Source organism: Copadichromis virginalis, linkage group LG9 (assembly GCF_057382275.1).
Source record: "Copadichromis virginalis isolate Kocher_CV1m ecotype Utaka linkage group LG9, C_Virginalis_male_GT1.1, whole genome shotgun sequence".
In the NCBI taxonomy this organism is placed as follows: domain Eukaryota; kingdom Metazoa; phylum Chordata; class Actinopteri; order Cichliformes; family Cichlidae; genus Copadichromis; species Copadichromis virginalis.
The window spans coordinates 10,069,368-10,088,303 of NC_140626.1; the positions used below are offsets into that span (position 1 = coordinate 10,069,368).

Sequence of the window (18,936 nt, forward strand, 5' to 3'; positions counted from 1 at the left end):
TGCTACTAGCTGGTTTGCTGGCCAGGTTGCTACTCTGGTGGTCCTTGATATCATTTATCCTGCAGTCAGACAGCCTGTGGGACTCCACCAAAACTGTACTAAAGTATACTGATGTAAAATTCTGTGCACAACATTACAAGACATAGTGGTCAAGTAGAGAGGTCAAAGGTCAAGCACTCACCACGTGTGGCTGCGAGGAAGCCACGTGTCTTTCCCCACCTTCTCAATGCAGAACTTCTGCGGTCCGTTACTTCCTGCAATGCAAAGGAGAAAGAGGCTTAAGAAAAAAAATGAAAGCATTAAGGAAATATAAATAGTATGTTTAGTAAGCATGCTCGTCTCTCACTGACCCATGAGCTCAGCAAAGCCGCCCAGAGGAAGCCTGCAGGTTCCAGTGACAAACTGCATGAGCCGTAGTCGCACCTCATTGTCGACCTCTTTTACCAGCTGCAGGGAAGGAAATGACGCCAGAACATTCATCACTGACTTTCTACGACTCGTCAAGGACCTTCATCCACGTAGGTTATACGGGGAATTTACGGCAATATGAGACACATTAAGAAAAAAAACAAACGCTATTTCTTGAAGTTCAATTATTTTATCAAATCCTGCACTAAGAGCTTGTTTTACTGCTACTTGGAGGGAAAGAAAGCACAAACTGAGCAAACAGAACAAACTGTGAGGCTGTGCATTTCTGTACCTGCCAGAACCAGATGATCTGTTTGCTGTTCCTGGTGTAGTGACGATACACAGTGTTTCTCTGCCAGTCCTGCAAGTCTACTTCCTGCATGCCACACAGCATCACCTGGTTTAAACACATACACACAAACACAGAGGATATAAACCAACATCATTCCACTGTAGTTGTGTATGCTTTGATTTCCAGGTTTAATTCAAACAAAAATAATTCTGTGGCATGTAGTAAGTTGGTTATTAAATTATTATTAGGTACAAGTTAGTATTACATTTAAACAGACAACGGAAGTCATTAAAATAGATCAAAAATGGTGCTCACCTCAAGCTCCTTTTCATCAAAGTACTGGAGCCACTGAAGTGGAACCACCTCATTGAAGCCGTCGAGAAAAGCTTTGGTTTGACCTTCCACCCCACGAGAGAACCTCCACTCTGCCATTAGACTGCAAGCCAAACAGTACAAATCTTCTTTAATATGTACTTTAAATGATATTCAGAGGTGAGTTTTTTTTTGATAAAACAAAGACTGTGAACCTGATGTACTCCTCCTTGTTCTCTTCAGTGACTTGGATGTTGGCACCATTGGGTTTGAGGTCATGAGAGGTGATCTTCCCCAAGATCTCCATGTCCACGGAGAAGAACATCTCCAGACCGCATTCCTCGATGTTGTTGTCCCTGAGGAAAGACTCAGATGTTGCCAAAGTACAACCAATTTTTAACACATCATGGAGACGCACAGGGAACTGTGTTTGCTTCAAACGCTCTGGATTTTTATCTCTGAGATATTCTTAAGTTGACCTTTTTGTACGTGGATAGCCTTTGCTCTTTCCATACTTCTGCGGTAAAAGGGTTTTCTGACTTCTAATGCAGGAGGTTAAGTTTAGTTAAGAATGAGTAAAAAGCAAATAAAGCAGGGGCAAAGCTACTATAAATAACCCCATTACAAGATGTTGTCTGGCTTTCTTCACTGTCAGCCATTCCCAGCTTTTACTTTATTGTTAATTCAATCAAAACATGGTCTGCATTTTAGTTTCTTCAAAGCTGCCAACTTTTCCACCTAACTCTTTCATTCTTTTAAACAGCTGCGTTAGGTCACTGCTCTGTAATGCTGCACACCGCATGAACCAGCTGCAAAGCACACTGATTAATCAAACTGCATTTGTACTTGAAGATGTCATTGAGGAGAAACACTTGAAGACATACAGGTGAAACCGTACGAAAAAAACGTTCAAAACTAAGTTTAGTAGTTCTTGCTAATATAAGATTAGCGGAACAGGTCGTTTCCTGTATGAAAACAACATCCTGACAAAATGACCACGTTATTAAAAAGCCTAGTGAGCCACAGATTAAATGGAAACCATCACAGGTGGTCAAGACACTTCCAAATTTTACAAAGCTTTCATAAAAGCTATTTTGAGGATTCAATATAAAACACAACATGTTTGTGAGCAGTGGGAAAGGGACAAATGTTTTCCTTGAGGTCTCTCACTTCTTTAAGTAGTTGATTTTATGGGGTGTTCTTAGCCAAATAAGTGGACAAAAACCAGAGTGTTGTATGTTATGCACTATAAAACCTACCGCAACATATAGTGGACTGCATAAATGAATCGACTTGACTCCAGGTGTCATTTACAGTGTGTTCATTGTACTCGGGACCAAAAACAAAACAATTATGCAGTTTTCCAATTATGCAATTATGCAGAGTCTTGACTCAGCAATAGTTTGAGAAATGATACAGATATATTTGATAAGCCTTATTTGTACACAGCATTCCAAGAGCAACACTTTGATATGACCTCCATTATAAATAAAGCCTAAATAAACTGCACAATTTGTTCTATCAACAAATTTGCTTGAAAAGCACCCAATAACAAAAGTTCCTTAATAACGGTCAAGAGACCTTGAAAGTTATTCTAAGCAAAGTCAAGCAAAGAGAAACTTTCTAAACAATCAAATTAAGAGTACACTCTGTGGCTCTTTAACCAAAAGTCAACTCAGTAATAAGTGCAGTGAAATTAATTTTCTAGCCATGCCCTCTTCTCAAATGAATACAATATGGTAGGACTAACACATGAGAGATCGATTACCTGATCCATATGAGTGAGTTGTAGAACTCTGGGTCAATGGACTCAAGGTCTTTGAGTATTAGCTTCTTGTTCAGCATGCGTTTGTAGAAAGGCAGAGAGAAGCCTGTGTCAATGAACTTGCCATGGAAAAGTGCCTGTGGGTAATCAAGAGGAGATAAGGTTCTTTAACTGCTGGTCAATCAGAAAGCATCAAGATAAAGAGATTGCAGACAGTCTCACAGTGTAATTGCATATTAACAAAATAAGTAAATATTGGGAAGTGTAAAACAACACTGAACACTTTTTCTCTTGAGCTCTTATGATTTTGAAATAACTTTATCCAAAATATGACTTGTCTTAAAAAAAAGACTGGATGTGAGACACTGGTTGACAAATCATGTGTAATCTACTGTAACACAACCATCTGTGTTGTCATGATGGTTTTAATGTGTGCGAGAATCAAGTGAATGTACCATTGCAATAAAGCGGCCTATGAAGCAGAAGTAGGAGAGGTGGTCGGGGTTGATGGCTGACGCTGGGTTGATCTGCAGACAATAGTTGCTTTTTCCAGCGTATTCAAACAGACAGTACATGGGGTTCAGCACTTCATGGGACAACAAGAAGAACCACTCTCTGAAGAGAAGAAGGAGATGGAGGGCCATGAGCTGCACATTTTCATTTACTCTTTATACACAAATATTCTTTGGAATTCTTTAAAGTTAAAATTATATTTCAGTGTCTTTATTACCGGGCCAGGCCACCGTAATCCAGACCCTCCTCGCCTCTGAAGATGACGTACAATCGCCTCCTCAAGTCGTAAGGCTTCAGGGCCATAATCTAAGAGACAGTTAGCACACACACAACATCAGCAAGTGATGAGTGCACAGTTGTGAATACAGATTGTACAAAAATAAATAAAGAACGCTTGGTCGTTAAAGTATAACACAAAGTCTGTTCAACTTCAGGGATATCATTGTGCCCAGCTAGGAAGCAGCAGTCACTGTGAATCCATTTTAGCTGCTTTGTGCAAATCAAAGTGACAACGGGTGCACTTGAAAGACAACCCCCAAAACAGACCCCCAGTCAGTCAGAGGGATAAGGAGAGAGTAATGGTTCACGGGGCACTGCCTGCAAACCCACTTAGTGTTTGGGGGTTGTCTTAATTCCACTACACCCATTGTCACTTTGCACCAAAGCAGATTTTCAAATATTTTCTTGTAAAACAACGGGGGGCCTAGCAAAAAAAGTTTGGGAACCACTGCACTAAGGTACTACCTTATGCTGTAAACATCATCTTAAACACAAAGATGACAAAAGGAAAAGGACGCACTTACTTGCTGAAAGGAGTCTTCAAACAGTGTCTGCCTGGAGACAGTGATCTTCACATGGCTTGGGAGAGCATTAGACTGAGTGGAGACAAGAACAAAAAAGGTATTAGAGTGGGATTAGGAAATTGGAAGATCAAGTTAATCTCTCACCGTCTTTAATTCGTTAAGTGAGAGGAAACACAAACCTGGCACAAGTAGCGGAAATGGGCAAGCTTCCATCGAAAGCTGCGCTCGTATGCAATCTGAGGGCCTTTGGTGCTGAGGAGAAAAGAAGATTTAGAAAATGTGTTCAAGGGGGCCGAATACTTTTGCGAGCCACTGTAAATAGTTACATCCATTTATGTTTTTCAGTGTTTGCCCTGCATGGAAAATGTGCTCTAGGCATACATTTGGAGTTCAAAAAGAAATTACAAGGTTTCCTCAAAGGCCCGGTGTGAAATAAACCCATAAAACTGAACACCAGTGGGAAGTGCTTCTTTTGAATCCACATCCTTTTTTCTTCTTACCCAGCTTAATGCTATATGTACAGCATATCAGCTAAATTAAATCTCAAAATAACTCCAGCTGGCCTCATTAAACATGGCCCCTTAAACTTTACATAAGCACCTAAAGATGCAGGTCTTCAGACACCTGGTGCATAAATTGATTTGAAAGGTGTTCTTACACAGAAGACTTTCCAGTGCGGGGGTCGCTGAAAGTTGTGGTTCGGGTGTTGTGATCCACGAAGTAGCGAACCCCTTCCCTTGTGTACCGGATCTCCCAACCTTCAGGCAGAGGATCCTCATTCTGTAGCCTGCAGGCACACAGACAAAGTGTTATGTAGGTTTGTAGCTGCTGAACACAGACATTACCTACAAGGACAAAGTCCAAATTGAAAATATCTGGCAGCACTTTACTTCACTACTAAAGAGTAATAGAAAACAAGTTAGCATAAACCAAAGGCAAAACAATAAAATGTAATAAAATGTTAATATTCCTTTTAAAGAGTCAAACTCTAAACCATCAAATGAACAGCAGAAAGTTTTGTGTTTAAACCTTTTCAGCTATTTACTTTACTGCACTGAATCAAATTATAATGGCTAATTTAACTGAATTCCTTTGGGTTTCCTTGTTTTTTTTGCTCAACTTTATTGGCTGAAGAACATACTGGTTCTGCAAAACCTGCCATGGTTATAGTACATTAAGATTAGATGAAGACACACAGGGAGTTGTAGCTTCTCGCAGCTTTAAAAATAAATTTAGCAGGTTTCATGACAGAAAAATAAGGAAACGAGAGGGTTCCAGGTACTGACAGTAAAGTAGGTCAAGATTGCAATAGTTTGATCTGTCCCATCTGACCATACACTCCTGCATGCTGTTCAAGAAAAATGGTGAAGTTACTGTGTGGCTACTAGTAAAGTTAACACAAAGTAGTAGAGCTGGGCGATATGAGATTTTTTTCATATCACGATATGTTTTTTTCATTTCAGGCGATAACGATATCTATCACGATATAAGCCAAATAACTATATTTGTAAGATTTAAATGTGCCGTTGCTCACAAGTAAAATGTGAAATAATCAGCAGCTTGTTTTTATTTAAATATTTATTTCCCATAATAAGTTCAACAGGGTAGATGTACTTAAGGAACATGAGACTTTTTCAGATAAATAAAGGCAAATATTGCAAACTACACAAAAGGCAGCCGCTAAAGCGTTTAAGTTTCAAAATAGAACAAACGAAACAGACTAAATTGTCAATTCCACTTAGAAACAAAATATTAATTCTAAAAATAAATCTTAGCTTGTTTTACAGAAGAACAGACAAAATTGACTAACTTTTGTCAATATCAAATAAACTGAGAACTAAAAGGAAATTCTCAATCTCTCCTTGTTGTATAGCTTAGCTTTTCAAACAGTTTTAACAGTTACTTTAGTCTGACAAAAGCCGAATGACGAATTAGCGCTTCCAGTCAGAGACTGAGGCTACGTCCACACGTACACGGGTATTTTTGAAAACGGAGATTTTCCGTTTTCGTTTTAAAAAATAATCCCGTCCACACATAAAGGCAGAAATGAAGGAAAACGCTGCTATGAACATGCCAAAGCAGCAGGTGGCGCTAGATTCCTAACCGTGCAGAAATGTTGGCCAATCAGAAGTCTAGAAGCCTCGGTGGGAAAAAGTAAACAAAGCTGGGGCATAGAAGCAGAACCGAGTCGTATGTGTGGAGGGACAGTAACTGTGTGTATATGTAAGCATTTAAACACTGCAGAGAGTAGAATTAACAGTAACAGTATTGTAGAAATTCATTTCACCGAAACAATAACGTGGCGCACAGTGTGACGCATGCACCAGTTTATTGTATTTCCAGACTTGCTTTCGGCACAATTTACAGTGCACGCTACTCTGTTTTTTGTCAGACTTGAAATAGCCGAAATACCTTCACACTACGGAACTTCTATGGCTCTTCCGTTCGACAATCTCTCCGGCATTGGAACCATCATCTGTTTTCTCTTCGGTCACGCTCGGTTGATTTTTCTAGTCGGCACACTCATTTCCTCCATTACGCGCTGGCTCCATTACCCGCTGGCTGCTTCCCAAACAAACACACGTGCGGCTTGGCACTTGTGCTGTACGTAACAAGTCACGCGACGTGACGCTGCGGCTGTGATTGGTTCGGCTCTGCGCTACTTAATTTGGATTGGCTGACCTTTTTTTTTTTTTTAAGAGGACAAGAGCGGCGAGGTCTATCGCGATAGCTTAATTTCTCTATCGAGTAAAAGTTATATCGCGATACATATCGTTATCGTTCTATCGCCCAGCTCTACAAAGTAGCACCGCACAGTGAAGTTAATGGTTTACATCCAAAAGGCCACACTGGCAGAGTTTGTCTGTAGTGTTTTTCTGCCACTCACCCTTGGGTTCGAGGGTCTTCCCACTGTGTTGTCTTTGTGTTATGGTTGACAAAGTACACTCGATCATTGGAGTCAACACGCCTCTCTGAAATTTATTCAAATAAACACAAGAAATCTGTAGCGTAGCAACAGACATAAGAGACACTTGGTCCTACATATCAGTACACAGAAAAAGCTGTTAATTAATGAATCCTTTTAATCATTAAGCAGAGCAGAATGCTGACATTTAACTTTAAAACATATTGGGGATATATATTCAGAATATGCATATACTATACGTATATCAGAATCTGGCATAGAAATAGGTCATATGTACAGCCCTTTGCAAAAGTTTTGGTAACACTAAATGCGTTTTCCCCCTTTCTTTTCTTTATTGTTGTTATATTATTTTAACAGGTTCAAAATAAAGCCACACAATACAATCCAGCATAAAACACCAAAGGGGAGGAGACTGATTGGTCCAAACGTATTCTGCACTATAACAAAGACCGAAAACATGCATCCATTTTTCCTGACCAACTATCCAGCAACAAAACAAACAAGGACCTGTGAGCAATGGTGTGACCTCTAAAGGACTCTAGCAAGAACAGAAGGAACAATCTACCTTCCAGGTGTGTTGTTCCCTGTCTGCACGTGTAGAAACCTAGCACGATTGCTTACCTTATTAAGAACTGCTGATGTACTCCTAGCTCCACTTTTTAAGTATAGAACACAAAGTACTGACACCAGAAAAAGCAAGCACAGCTTTTAGAGAAAAATGAATGTCAACTCACCCCAACCAGGAGGCAGTGGGCCAAGAGGATCATTTTCAGCAGACATCATGGATGCCTGCAAACAAGGGATACACAGATGGACACTCATTGGGGAAACACCAGGAAGGTGCAAATCTAGTCACAAAAGCCCCAAAAGCAAAATAAATAAAAAATAAAAAATAAATTGTTCAAAAACTATTTGTCGAATAGTACTTGATGTGAAGTGGTCTTTGTAGCTGCCTACTGGTAGAAGCTTAACACCTACTTGCCTTTTTATTTATGCTGTAAACTAATCATGAAGATGTGAAGACGACATCACTGATAAAAGACCGCCTCTCATATATTAAGTTCTGTTTCTCACCTTTGGGCTAAATGAGCTGGGCTGGGTGCCAACAGTATATTTAGTAAGTGGGTTTACAAAACAAAAGTCCCGAGACAACGAGACGAGATTAAGGGTGGAAAGAAAAATGACCATCAACAGCTGGTCCTTTGAATGTCTGAGCTCATCATGATGATAAGACTGACGACAACCTGTTTACTGAGGCGGCTACGGGAGATTGTAAAATTGGTGGTGAAAATGACTGAAACCACAGCTGAGTTAATCTCTAAGCTCTGTATTTTTACAAATGAAATTTGATGAGATTCATTCTACTGGATGAAAATCATTTTGGAAAAAACGAAAGTTGGCTTAAACTTGGTAACATATTTCTACATTCATGCTAGAGCTAATCTAAAGTGGTCAGAGACACTGATGTCTGCCATTTTCTGTAGTGCTGGATAAGTAACAAGCTGATAAACCCTGAAAGCTGTGTGTATCCACTTAGTCTGCTGAGTCAGTAATGCACAGATTACATAGAGTGAAAGATCAAAGGACGGCAGATAGTAGGGCTGCACGATTTTGCATAAAATGAGAATCACGATTTTTTGGCTTAGAATTGAGATCACGATTCTCTCACGATTTTCTTTTCCAGTATAAATATTTATTGTATACAGTATAAATTCCAGTATAATAATTCCAGTATAAATATTTCCAGTATAAATATTTATTGCACTTATTAACTGCACATCAACTTCGTAACAGTTGAGACTGAACATAAAAACAATAAATAAACATAAAAACAACAAATGTCTCACGTTTTGTTGTTGCCGCAAAATGTTGAACTGCTTGAAATTCCGTCTCCACCGTTGCTCGACGCTGCGTGTATAGAGCAGGTAGTGCAACAATAGAAAAATAGTTGCGGGACGGCACTGTGTAGCGTTTGTCTAGGGTGTTGCTGGGAGCCATATCTTTGGTCAGGTGATAAGTGATAGCCTCCGTAGTTTCTTTGTGCCTGCGGGAGTTCGACGGGTGTAGGGAAGCGCTGTATAAGGTTCCCGTTATTGATGTTTGGGTGGTTGACCGGAACGGATTTTCTCCTGTAACTTTCTCGTCATCCCTGACGTGCTCTCCGTTGTTTTTTCCCTGCTAATTTTAGCATCACACGGCACAGCTTCTGTATCACGTGGTATAAGGCTCCGCCCTTGTCATTTGTTGAGCAGGAAGAGTGAGCGCTTGTTTTCATGCAGAGTACGTCCCGGATCAAAATGCGGTACAATCGTCGTCTTTTTTTCTTTTTTTTAAATTTTTTTTATTAAATCGTTGTCATTTGGAAATGAGATCGCACATAAATATGAATCGAGATCGCGATTTTCTAACGATTAATCGTGCAGCCCTAGCAGATAGCAGCATTTCAGTCAGCAAAATGTGGTTTTTGCTCTGAGTTTATTTACAGGGCACTTGTTATAAAAACAAGTGAAAAGAGTGCAAATTTTTCAGTCATTAGGGCTTCAGGGCTTCTTTTTGATGAGGACCTTGACTTCTAAAAGAAAAAGGGATATGGCTTGGTCTACATACTAATAATAATGCAATCAAAATAACACTATTTTAGATTGTATTAGAGCCTCTCTTTTAAACGGGCAGCATGTAAGTTACTTATTTATATGTATAAATATGAAAACAAGTAATTAGGCAGAAGAGCGAGTGTGGTGATGTGTCTTACAGAGTAGAGGTATCTCTGGTTAAACTGGTGCATAGCTCCCTGCAGCTGGCTGCGCTGGCTCTGCCACTGCTCAAAATTGCGCACCGATTCCATAGTGGGACGCTGCCATGTGGTGGTGCGGGTGTTGTGGTCCACATAATAGATCCTACCCCGGTCATCCACTCGACGTTCCCAACTGGTAGAAGGAATGAGATGGGATGGTAAAAATAGAGAAATACACATGAAAGTACATTTCAATGCCAGAAACTGACATGTAGGTGATTAAACAAAAAGACTGAAATAACTACTTACACCTGCAAACAACAAAAGTAAATATAGAAAGAAGGTGCTGTATTCTGGACTATAGGAGAACATGGAGTATTTACATTCAATTCACAGCTAGTTGCTAGCCCGTATAGACCTGCACTATAATATTTTGGTGGATCCCAGAATGCAAAGCATACGTGTCTAAGGGAATTTTGTTGGCCCAGACTTGCAACGTGCATCTGGTAGTTAGTTTGGATCAAGGTTGGATCATGCTCACAACGTAAATGCACTGCTCTGGAGTTCATTTGGAACTGTTGTTTCAGTCTGCCCCTGAGTGCTTATTGTGTTCATGTTTGATTTAAACAGACTAAACACACCAAGTGTGACAACAACATAAGACAAAGGTGAGACCCTCACCCTGGTGGTAGCGGCTGTGGTCTTTCCCAAGTAGTCGTCCTGGTGTTGTGGTCTACATAGTACGTTCTCCCGTGTGGGTCTTTTCTCTGCTCCCACCTAAAAGATGCAAAATTAAACAACAAACAAAGGATGAAAAATTCTGGTCAACGTCACTCTACTGTTGTCATATTTGTGTGCGCACTGGTGTTTAGGTAATTTGAAAACAGAAATAAATCAAAATAAATACAGTAATACTGATCAGTAAATGAGCAGCAGGGGTTGTTTTTGTGTTTTTTTTTTACCCTGGTGGAAGAGGATCTGAGGCTCCAGTATTGGGGACCTGCTGCCTGGGCTTGGCCCCATCTGTAGTTACTGTTGCACTGCTACTATTACTACCACCTCCACTTCCTGAAGCATTTGTTTCAGCAGGCGCCGGGGGGGATGACGACGAGGACGTGGTGACCCCCTGGTTTGGAGAGGTGAATGTGGAGGAAGAAGAGGATGCAGCAACGGCAGTGGCAGAATTAGCAGCAACAGAAGAGGTTGACGATGATGTGGAAGCAGGCGGGGGTTGAGATGTGCTATTTGGTGCTGTGTCAGAGTCTGGCAGGGCAGCATCCTGAATGCAGTCCTCGTGGTCACTTCCAGAGGGCAGCACATCACTTCTTGTCGCAGATGACTGCCCTTCAGCAGCATCACAGGACTCCCCATTGACTGCAGGCAAGTCACAATAAGACCGGAGTGCCGTTTACTTGTATAACTCAATCCATTGATGTCAGTAATGCCTCAATGCCTCAATAAATAAATACATAAATCAGTCTTTTAAGCTGTTGTCTGCAACAACCGACTTTTAGTGTAACAGTCTAGGAGTCTGCATATGTCCACAGAACATGGATAAAGTGATAGAAACCGGCTTATCAGCAAGGATCTCTGTGAAGGCAAATACATCTATTACGTTGGAATTTATGAGAACAAAATGAATGATAAGATTATTAATTGAACCCAAATTTTTAGAAGGTGAAAACTGTCTACTTGAGCTACTTTTCATGCACCAAAGTTAGCCTATGGAACTCTTACCAGGTACCAGTTTGGTATTCTGATAACCCCACACAGCCAGTTTCCATTTGCTCTAACTGTGTGTGTGTTCTTTATATGCAATGCCATTAAAAAATTTATATTCTGTCATGAATCTCAGCTCAATGTGGCCTGTCCTCCGAGTTTAAGTGCACTCTGCTTTCACTTCGCTTTTCTTTCCAAGGAGATTGGATAGAGGTGCTGAGAGCAGCAGAGATTAAAGGCTTCCCTTAATGTAATTACTCCTCTTCTCTACTCTTCACTAGGTTCACATCGACCATGGAGAGCATAAACCTGAGGTGGTTTGAGACCATCCAAGGCACTATAACATATAAATGTTACCAGGGTGCTCTAATAATATTCAGTCTTATCCAAATCAAGTTATTTTTTGTCTAAAATAAAAAACTAAAAACAAAACAAAAAACAACGATAAATGAGTTTTGTAATGTGTACTGTAAAGTAGACATTACAGCATGTGCAAACTCACCCATCCTACTCTCATTATCACTGTCTGAGGGTTGGTGGACAGGGGTGGAGTTGGTTGTGGAGTCTCCGTTGACGACATGACCAAGAGCAGGGCTGCAGGAGCTTGAAGGCACCTGACCATCCGCACCACTGGAGGCTGAACAGGAACCTGACCTTGGGCCCAAGTCTGTACCATTCACTGTGCTTGAAGATAAAATACAGGAGATTTCATCTTTTTATTTTTTAATTCAAATCTGAATTGCTCATGAGAACAAGCAACTGTGTGCTACTTCACTGCCTCCATGGCCATCGGATCTGAGTTATAACACTGAACTGATTGTTTTGTAGAGGAAAACAGGCTATAATAGGATAGTACGGTGATGTAATGAGTACAACTAAAGAGGCTCCTTTGTGAGCTGACAGAAAGAGACCATCGCAAAACCTGCTGTCAAGGCCAACCTTTGTCTTTGTGAGAGGTGGGTTCTCTGTGTGAGGGAAAACCCAAAAGAGATGGCAAATACAGATAACTCACATTAATGAGTTTTTTTACTAGTCAGCATATTTACAAGCCATAAAAGCTCTCCCTATAATTACGACTCAAAAGCTGTTAAGATGCTGTGCACAGGAAGTGATGCCAACAGATTTTCAAACACTGAGTCAAACCCAGGTGGACCTGCTTAAGGCGAGTTGATGTGATGCTGAGACAAAAGACAGGGTACCAATTACAAAAACAGAAAAACATGCACAGTTTGAAGACAAAAATGCATCACAGGCCTACAGGCTTTATCATGTGGTTTGACAGGTTATAAAACCTGCTGCTGCTAGATCCACAGAAGGGTTCCTTTACTTGACCATTTAAAACTGGAAACACAAACTGAGGGGAAAGAACAAAGGAAATGCAACAAAACTTTAAATACAAGTGCGCTCATGCTCACAGGTGTACACACGGGTGCTCATAGACACAAACTGCACCCTTTTTGGCTCCTACCTGAACGCACACTGTGCGCTGTAAATCTTATGTGCTGCATAATAATATTTAATATTTACTGCTATATACACACACACACAGAGTATCACGATGGTGTTGTGTTTATTATATTGCTGTTTTTTTAATTTGCTTGTTTTCTCTCCCCCCCCTCTCAACAGGTGATCCAGGTGATATGTATTTTTTGCCCCCCCCCTTTCTTTGCCCTTCATCAGTATTCCTCTTCCCCCTCCGTCTTTGTTTCCCTCCCTCTCCCCGGTCATGTCTTCCCCGTCTGTAACAACTGAAAATAAAATAAATATTAATAACAACAAAGGTCAATTAAATGGACCAATACGGTAAGGCAGGTATGGTCCACTTGGTAAAGTAATTCCGTTTGGCTTCTCTCTTTGCCTTCAGACAATAATTCTGATGGCAAAAGAACCAAACGGGACAGGCGGCAAAAAGAAGGAAACGCAACAAATCAAAGAGGAATAAACAGAAGACAGAAATCAAGGCACAGGCATTACAAAGGGAGAAAAAGGCCTCCTGTGTGAAACGATACAGATCACTTAACAGTAACAACAATAATTTAGAGCCAGGTTTTGCTGAGCACTGAAGGTTTTAAGTAAGTGAACTCACTGCAGGTGTTAACACAAAAACACTAAAATAATAACACAAAAATGTAGGTTGCATGGACACTATAAAAGAGAGCTGTAGCTAACTGTGACATCATCCACTGGTTTCTCAATTTCTGTTTTGAAGCCTTCAGAAGGTGTATTCATGATCGCCATCTTGGTTTAAGGAAAAAAACAAAACAAAAAAACAAAAACAAAAACCCAGATGTGATGAGCAGGGGCGGGTCTAACTGTGAATCTACTTGCTTATCATTCACATGTCATTAGGCAATGAAGATGCCCTGGATAATGAATGCATTTTGAAATACTGCATGATCAAGATTTATTATTCAGCATATAAATGGATAAATAAATGACCGAGTCCATTAATATAGCAGGAAATTGTGTACATAGGTCACGACAGCAAGCCATTTTTCATAACATTCTGTAGGACTGGAAATGCGTTTGCCATCCCGACTACCTGGGCCCTATTTCAGGAAGCCGGTTTAGAGCAAAATCTGAGTAAGTATACCCTGAGTTAACGAAAACTCTGGGTTTTCAGTTTCACAAAGCGAGTTTAGATTAATTCTGAGCGAGTTACTATGACAACACACTCCGTGAAGCTAACCTGCCCCCTAGCAGGTTTACTTCAACTAACCCTAACTTTCTCCGCCTCTTTGTCGGAAACCTGACTGTAGGAAGTGTCAGACATGGCGTGTCCCTTCCTTGAAGAGCCAGTAGATGTTGAAGACCAAATTCTCCGCAGAGCTTTCCGCCGGGAGAGAGTGATCAGAGCGCGTTTGGACATTTTATCATTTCCTGATGATTTCCTGTGTGAACGTTACCGTTTTTCAGCACAATCTATAATTTATTTGAATAAAATCCTCAGGCCTAATATTGCTCATGTGACACATCGTGGACATTCTCTCAGTTCTGTACATATTATTCGTAAGCACATCGGTTTTTTGCAAACGGGAGCTTTCTGTATAATATTGGTGACGCTGAGCACGTTTCCAAGGCTACCGTCTGTCGGGCAGTCAGGAATGTTACAGTTGCACTGAAACGTCTCCTGTACTCGTTTGTGGTGTTCCCCGGTCATAGACCCACAAGATTTATCAAAGAGGGATGCCACAAAATTGCAGGTAGCAGGATGAACGAAACTTAATTCATGATGTGGTGATATTTGAACTACTACTTAAATTTTACATTTATTCTCACGGTTCCCAGGCGTGATTGGCTGTATAGCTGGCACTCACATTCCAATCATTGCTCCTTCAGTAAATGAAGGAGACTATGTGAACAGGAAGTCTTTCCACAGCATTAATGTACAGGTACATGGTTCCCTGTAGCATTTCAAACTAACAAATTATTTCATTATAGTAATGGATGCTAATTTGTGTTCTCTGCACTGTGAAGATCATATGTGATGCTGCCAACATTATCACAAATGTGGAAGCCAACTGCTCAGCCTCTGTGAGTGGTGGTGGTGGAGGACCCCCACCTGTTTTTCGGGCCTCTGCTTTTTTTTTCTGTTGGCTATAACGGGTCACATTTGAGCATACAGAGTAAGCAAATATGTACTTGTAATGTGCTCAGATAATTTCAATAAGTGCTTACAGAAAGAAAATTAATGTAGCCTCTAACTGCAATTGATTTACATCGGACAAACAGACCAAGCACTATGGCTCATAATACAATTACACCTTACCTGTTTGGACTATATTTTTATATTTCATTTTTACTTGCTGCCAGGAACGTTTGGGGCCTGTTGGGTTGCACCTGCGCTCACATCACATCACGAAATAAAATGTATAAAATAAAAAATAAAATAAAATATAATAAAATAACGTGTTAAATGGGTGGAAATCCCTAGATCAATGTTTAAATTAACACTCATGCATTGACTCTGTCGGCCATGTTTTGCCATGCATGCTCCCTTTCTTTTGTAGCTGAGGCTGTGTTACTTTTGTCCCGCAAAATTTGCATGTTATCGCCCACCCCCGTGACATCACGCTCCAAAGCCCTATGCTGCCATCAGAATTTCGGCCTCAAGCGCTGTAAAATACATTGACCGCGCCTTCTTTCCCTCCGTCTCCATGGTGACTCGCTTAATCTGTGCTCCACTAATCAGGGCTTTATGTATCCTCGTGCGCGCGCTTAACTTGGGGTTAAAGCAACTCCACGTTGATTGAACTACTTGTTATCAGCCTTTCTGAAACCGAATATTCCGAGTTGGACAGTTCGGGGTTACTCAACCCTGAGTATCGTTTTTCACTCTGAGTTTTCTAAACCGGCTTCCTGAAATAGGGCCCTGGTGACCAAGAGACAGAATTAAGCCACATTACCTTTACTTTTCCACCCAGAAGCTCCGTCCATGTTTTATACTGTCTAGGATGTTAAAGCAGCGGGTGACATGTCATATACGTCTATGCAAGAATCTCAGTTTATCTGCAACTAAAAATTCAATACAGTTTGCGAGACTGCTAACTACCTTTGTAAAACCACAATGAAGTTGGGTTTTTAATAGGTTCCAACTATTTAGTTATTCAAACACACAAACATTTTATGTTCACAACAATTTAGGGAAAATTTAATGTAGTAGCATTTAAAGTTCAAGCAAGCACTAAGGCACAGTTTCTTGTGGCATCTCAGAGCATCCTCACTTTGTTTATTAATGTTATGTAAAAATGATTTCAAAATGAGTCATTATTTTATGCTTATTCCTGTTTATACATTTCTTAAAAGGTTTAAAGGGGATTTGTTCACAGATTATTGTTTAGAGAGATGGATTCATGTGCATATATTTGCTGCTTTAACTGTCTTGCATTCAAGATGTGTGTTTAGGGTTTCAATGTTTAGGTAACAATGACATGGGGAAAATTATGTCTGCCCGCCACAATTGTCCTTCGGCTGGCCATGTTTGCAATCTGTCTGTGCACTTGCACATTTCTGGAACTCCCAGGAAGTGGAAACAGCTTTAAATATCCTACTGTTTGTGTCTTGCAGTCTTCTCAGTAGCTGCAATGCAGAGAGGAGCCAAGCAGCCACAACCCTCATAACCACCCCCCATCTGCTGTGAAGAGTATTTTTTTTTGTGGCTCTTCAATAGAAGCCAGTACAGCTCACTGAAGGGCACTTGTGACAGATAAGACTGGCACAAGCAGCTAGCGTGAGAAATTAAAACACAAAGGGGACGACGGTCTTAACTGAGAAGTAGCAAGACAGAGAAAGACAAGACACAGACCTCACGGGGCTAGCAAAAAACAGGACATGAGTATAAACAGCAATGGAAAAATATGGCTTCGTGTATTCCAGCACAACTTATTGCATTGAAACAAGGCTAACACACTTATCAGCCTGTTAGCATTCTTTAACTTGAGAATAAGCATGCTCCCTGGTTTGAAGCAGTAATTCTTAAGTAGATAGAAATTTGCTTTGCGCGGGGGGGGGGGGGGGAACTATGCGAGCGAACATAAAATGTCCCAAAAAGGGTTAGTTTGCCTTTTCAGTTTTACCTGTTGGCAGCCCTTGAGGATGAGGAAGATGAATCTCCGTTTTCATGGATGGCGTCACCATTCTGTTGGACCTCTGAAGATTTAAGAAACCAATGTTAGCCTAGAGATAACGAGATTATGTATGCTGGGAATTCATTCAACTCAATCTGTATGCACAATCCATTCACATACTGTTAATACAGATGAAAGACCCCTCCGCCCCTCCTCTCCCTTAGAAAAAGAAAAAAGAAAAAAAATCACCCACCCCTGACATAAACACTGAGCTCACTGGAGCCATTTGGTGCATTGCCGTTGGTAAGTGGTGCCAGTTCCTCCTGGTCGGTGACAGTGAGTCCATCAAGGTACACGGTCAGCTCCCCCATGGGCACTGTCACCCCCTTCTGCTCCGCACTCAGCTTCAGCACTTCCTTCACATTCTCTACTGTGGATTCAAAGCAAGGACAGTATTAGAAACAGCAAATAATAATTACAAATAACGTTTAAAAAAAAAAAAACAAACCCTAAAATTACATGACACTATGCTTCTGCATCTTTGGAGGATATTATCGGGGTCATGCAACACATAGTACTAGTGAGCCTGATTTAAACAATCCATAATGAAGTGGTTTTCTGTTGGGTTTCTCCTGAATACAAACATTTTTTGAGCTGGGAAAAACCCTGTTTTGATGCTGTCCTAACCGTATATTTACTAAACAGTTAGACAAATTACAACCTACACTTTCCACATGTATCATTTGCTACTTTCTGTAACAAAAAAGTTACATTTTCTGCCATGGTCTTCCAAGGTTCGAGTGAGGTCCAGCGTGGCTTTGCCCAGCAGAGCATCTGCTTTCAGGGTGTGGTGGCTCCAAACTTTGAAATCCACCTGTGTGTTTGGAGTTACATTCCTAGAGAATCATAAACAAACACGCACAAAATATGTGTAATTCTTGAAATTCCCCCCAAAATCTTTTTAAACAATTCAAATAGATTTATGCTATCACAAAAAGGAAGAGCAGCAGTTAAAACTGTACTTTTAGTTTTTTAAAGTTAAAAAAACAAAAACAAAACTGGCAGTATTTTAATCTTCTTTTTACTCTAGGATGACTCAACTAAGGAATAAAAGGCTCTTATTGTTGAAACGCTCTGCAATACTCACACAGACTTATATTTCAAATACACTGAGATTTAAGAGCAACTCTAGAACTTTTATAAAGCATTTGTGTGTGAATCAGTGAATAAACTTATTGGTAAGGCGAGCAAAGGGAACACACTGAATTGATATGACATGTAACTATGATTCAACAGGTCCCCCTCTCAACAGTTATTCCCCACCTCAGGAAAGTATAACAACAAACAGAAAAAAAAATAAATTTGAAGCTTTGCATTCTTCTAGTTTCTCTATTTTTCAACACCTTCATCCCCTCAGAGCACCAATAACTTGTTATTTATCCTGGGTAACCAATGTACCAAGCACACATGATACCACTACCCTTTGATTTCCATCTTCAAAATGAACACTATGCAGCACAGTAACTACATTTAGGTCTCTGAATATCAGCCTAAAGAAAAACACTGAATATTAAAGCCTTTGTGTAGCACCCATAACAGCTTGCAAAACATCCATTGTGTAAACACGAGACCACAAACAAGCAGCGCTCTGTCTTGTCAGCAATAATGACCCCATCAAGCCAATTAGCATTTCCAACGACATGCTTCTGACATATGGCTGAGCCAGTCGGAAGCCAGAGAGCTGCAAACGTCTGCCATGTTCAGGATGATGGCTCCATTAAAAAACACCATTTACAGAACTTTTCTAGTCCAGTCTGACCACTCAAAGAACTGCGGGCTTTTAAATGATACAAAGAGTTTTGTATATTATCATACAACTTTTCCCTTAGTTTAATAC

The 18,936-nt window shown here is 40.4% G+C and overlaps 1 protein-coding gene across 4 annotated transcripts in view; it reads right to left on the minus strand.

Annotated features, from left to right (window-relative positions):
- Positions 1-18,936, minus strand: part of wwp1 (WW domain containing E3 ubiquitin protein ligase 1) — a 29,651-nt gene that overhangs the window by 3,715 nt on the left and 7,000 nt on the right. For 3 of the 4 annotated variants that reach the window (XM_085467596.1, XM_085467598.1, XM_085467597.1), the window contains 20 exons: positions 17,811-17,935; positions 17,293-17,469; positions 17,049-17,121; positions 11,975-12,156; positions 10,716-11,127; positions 10,435-10,530; positions 9,772-9,946; positions 7,754-7,808; positions 6,981-7,065; positions 4,752-4,880; positions 4,273-4,345; positions 4,094-4,165; positions 3,508-3,596; positions 3,233-3,392; positions 2,781-2,914; positions 1,228-1,368; positions 1,016-1,136; positions 701-805; positions 351-447; positions 182-254 (listed from right to left, as the gene is read on the minus strand). In XM_085467596.1, coding sequence (XP_085323722.1) covers positions 182-254; positions 351-447; positions 701-805; positions 1,016-1,136; positions 1,228-1,368; positions 2,781-2,914; positions 3,233-3,392; positions 3,508-3,596; positions 4,094-4,165; positions 4,273-4,345; positions 4,752-4,880; positions 6,981-7,065; positions 7,754-7,808; positions 9,772-9,946; positions 10,435-10,530; positions 10,716-11,127; positions 11,975-12,156; positions 17,049-17,121; positions 17,293-17,469; positions 17,811-17,935 — 2,574 coding nt within the window. The remainder of the gene's footprint in view (positions 1-181; positions 255-350; positions 448-700; positions 806-1,015; positions 1,137-1,227; positions 1,369-2,780; positions 2,915-3,232; positions 3,393-3,507; positions 3,597-4,093; positions 4,166-4,272; positions 4,346-4,751; positions 4,881-6,980; positions 7,066-7,753; positions 7,809-9,771; positions 9,947-10,434; positions 10,531-10,715; positions 11,128-11,974; positions 12,157-17,048; positions 17,122-17,292; positions 17,470-17,810; positions 17,936-18,936) is intronic. The other variant, XM_085467599.1, reaches the window with a different exon arrangement.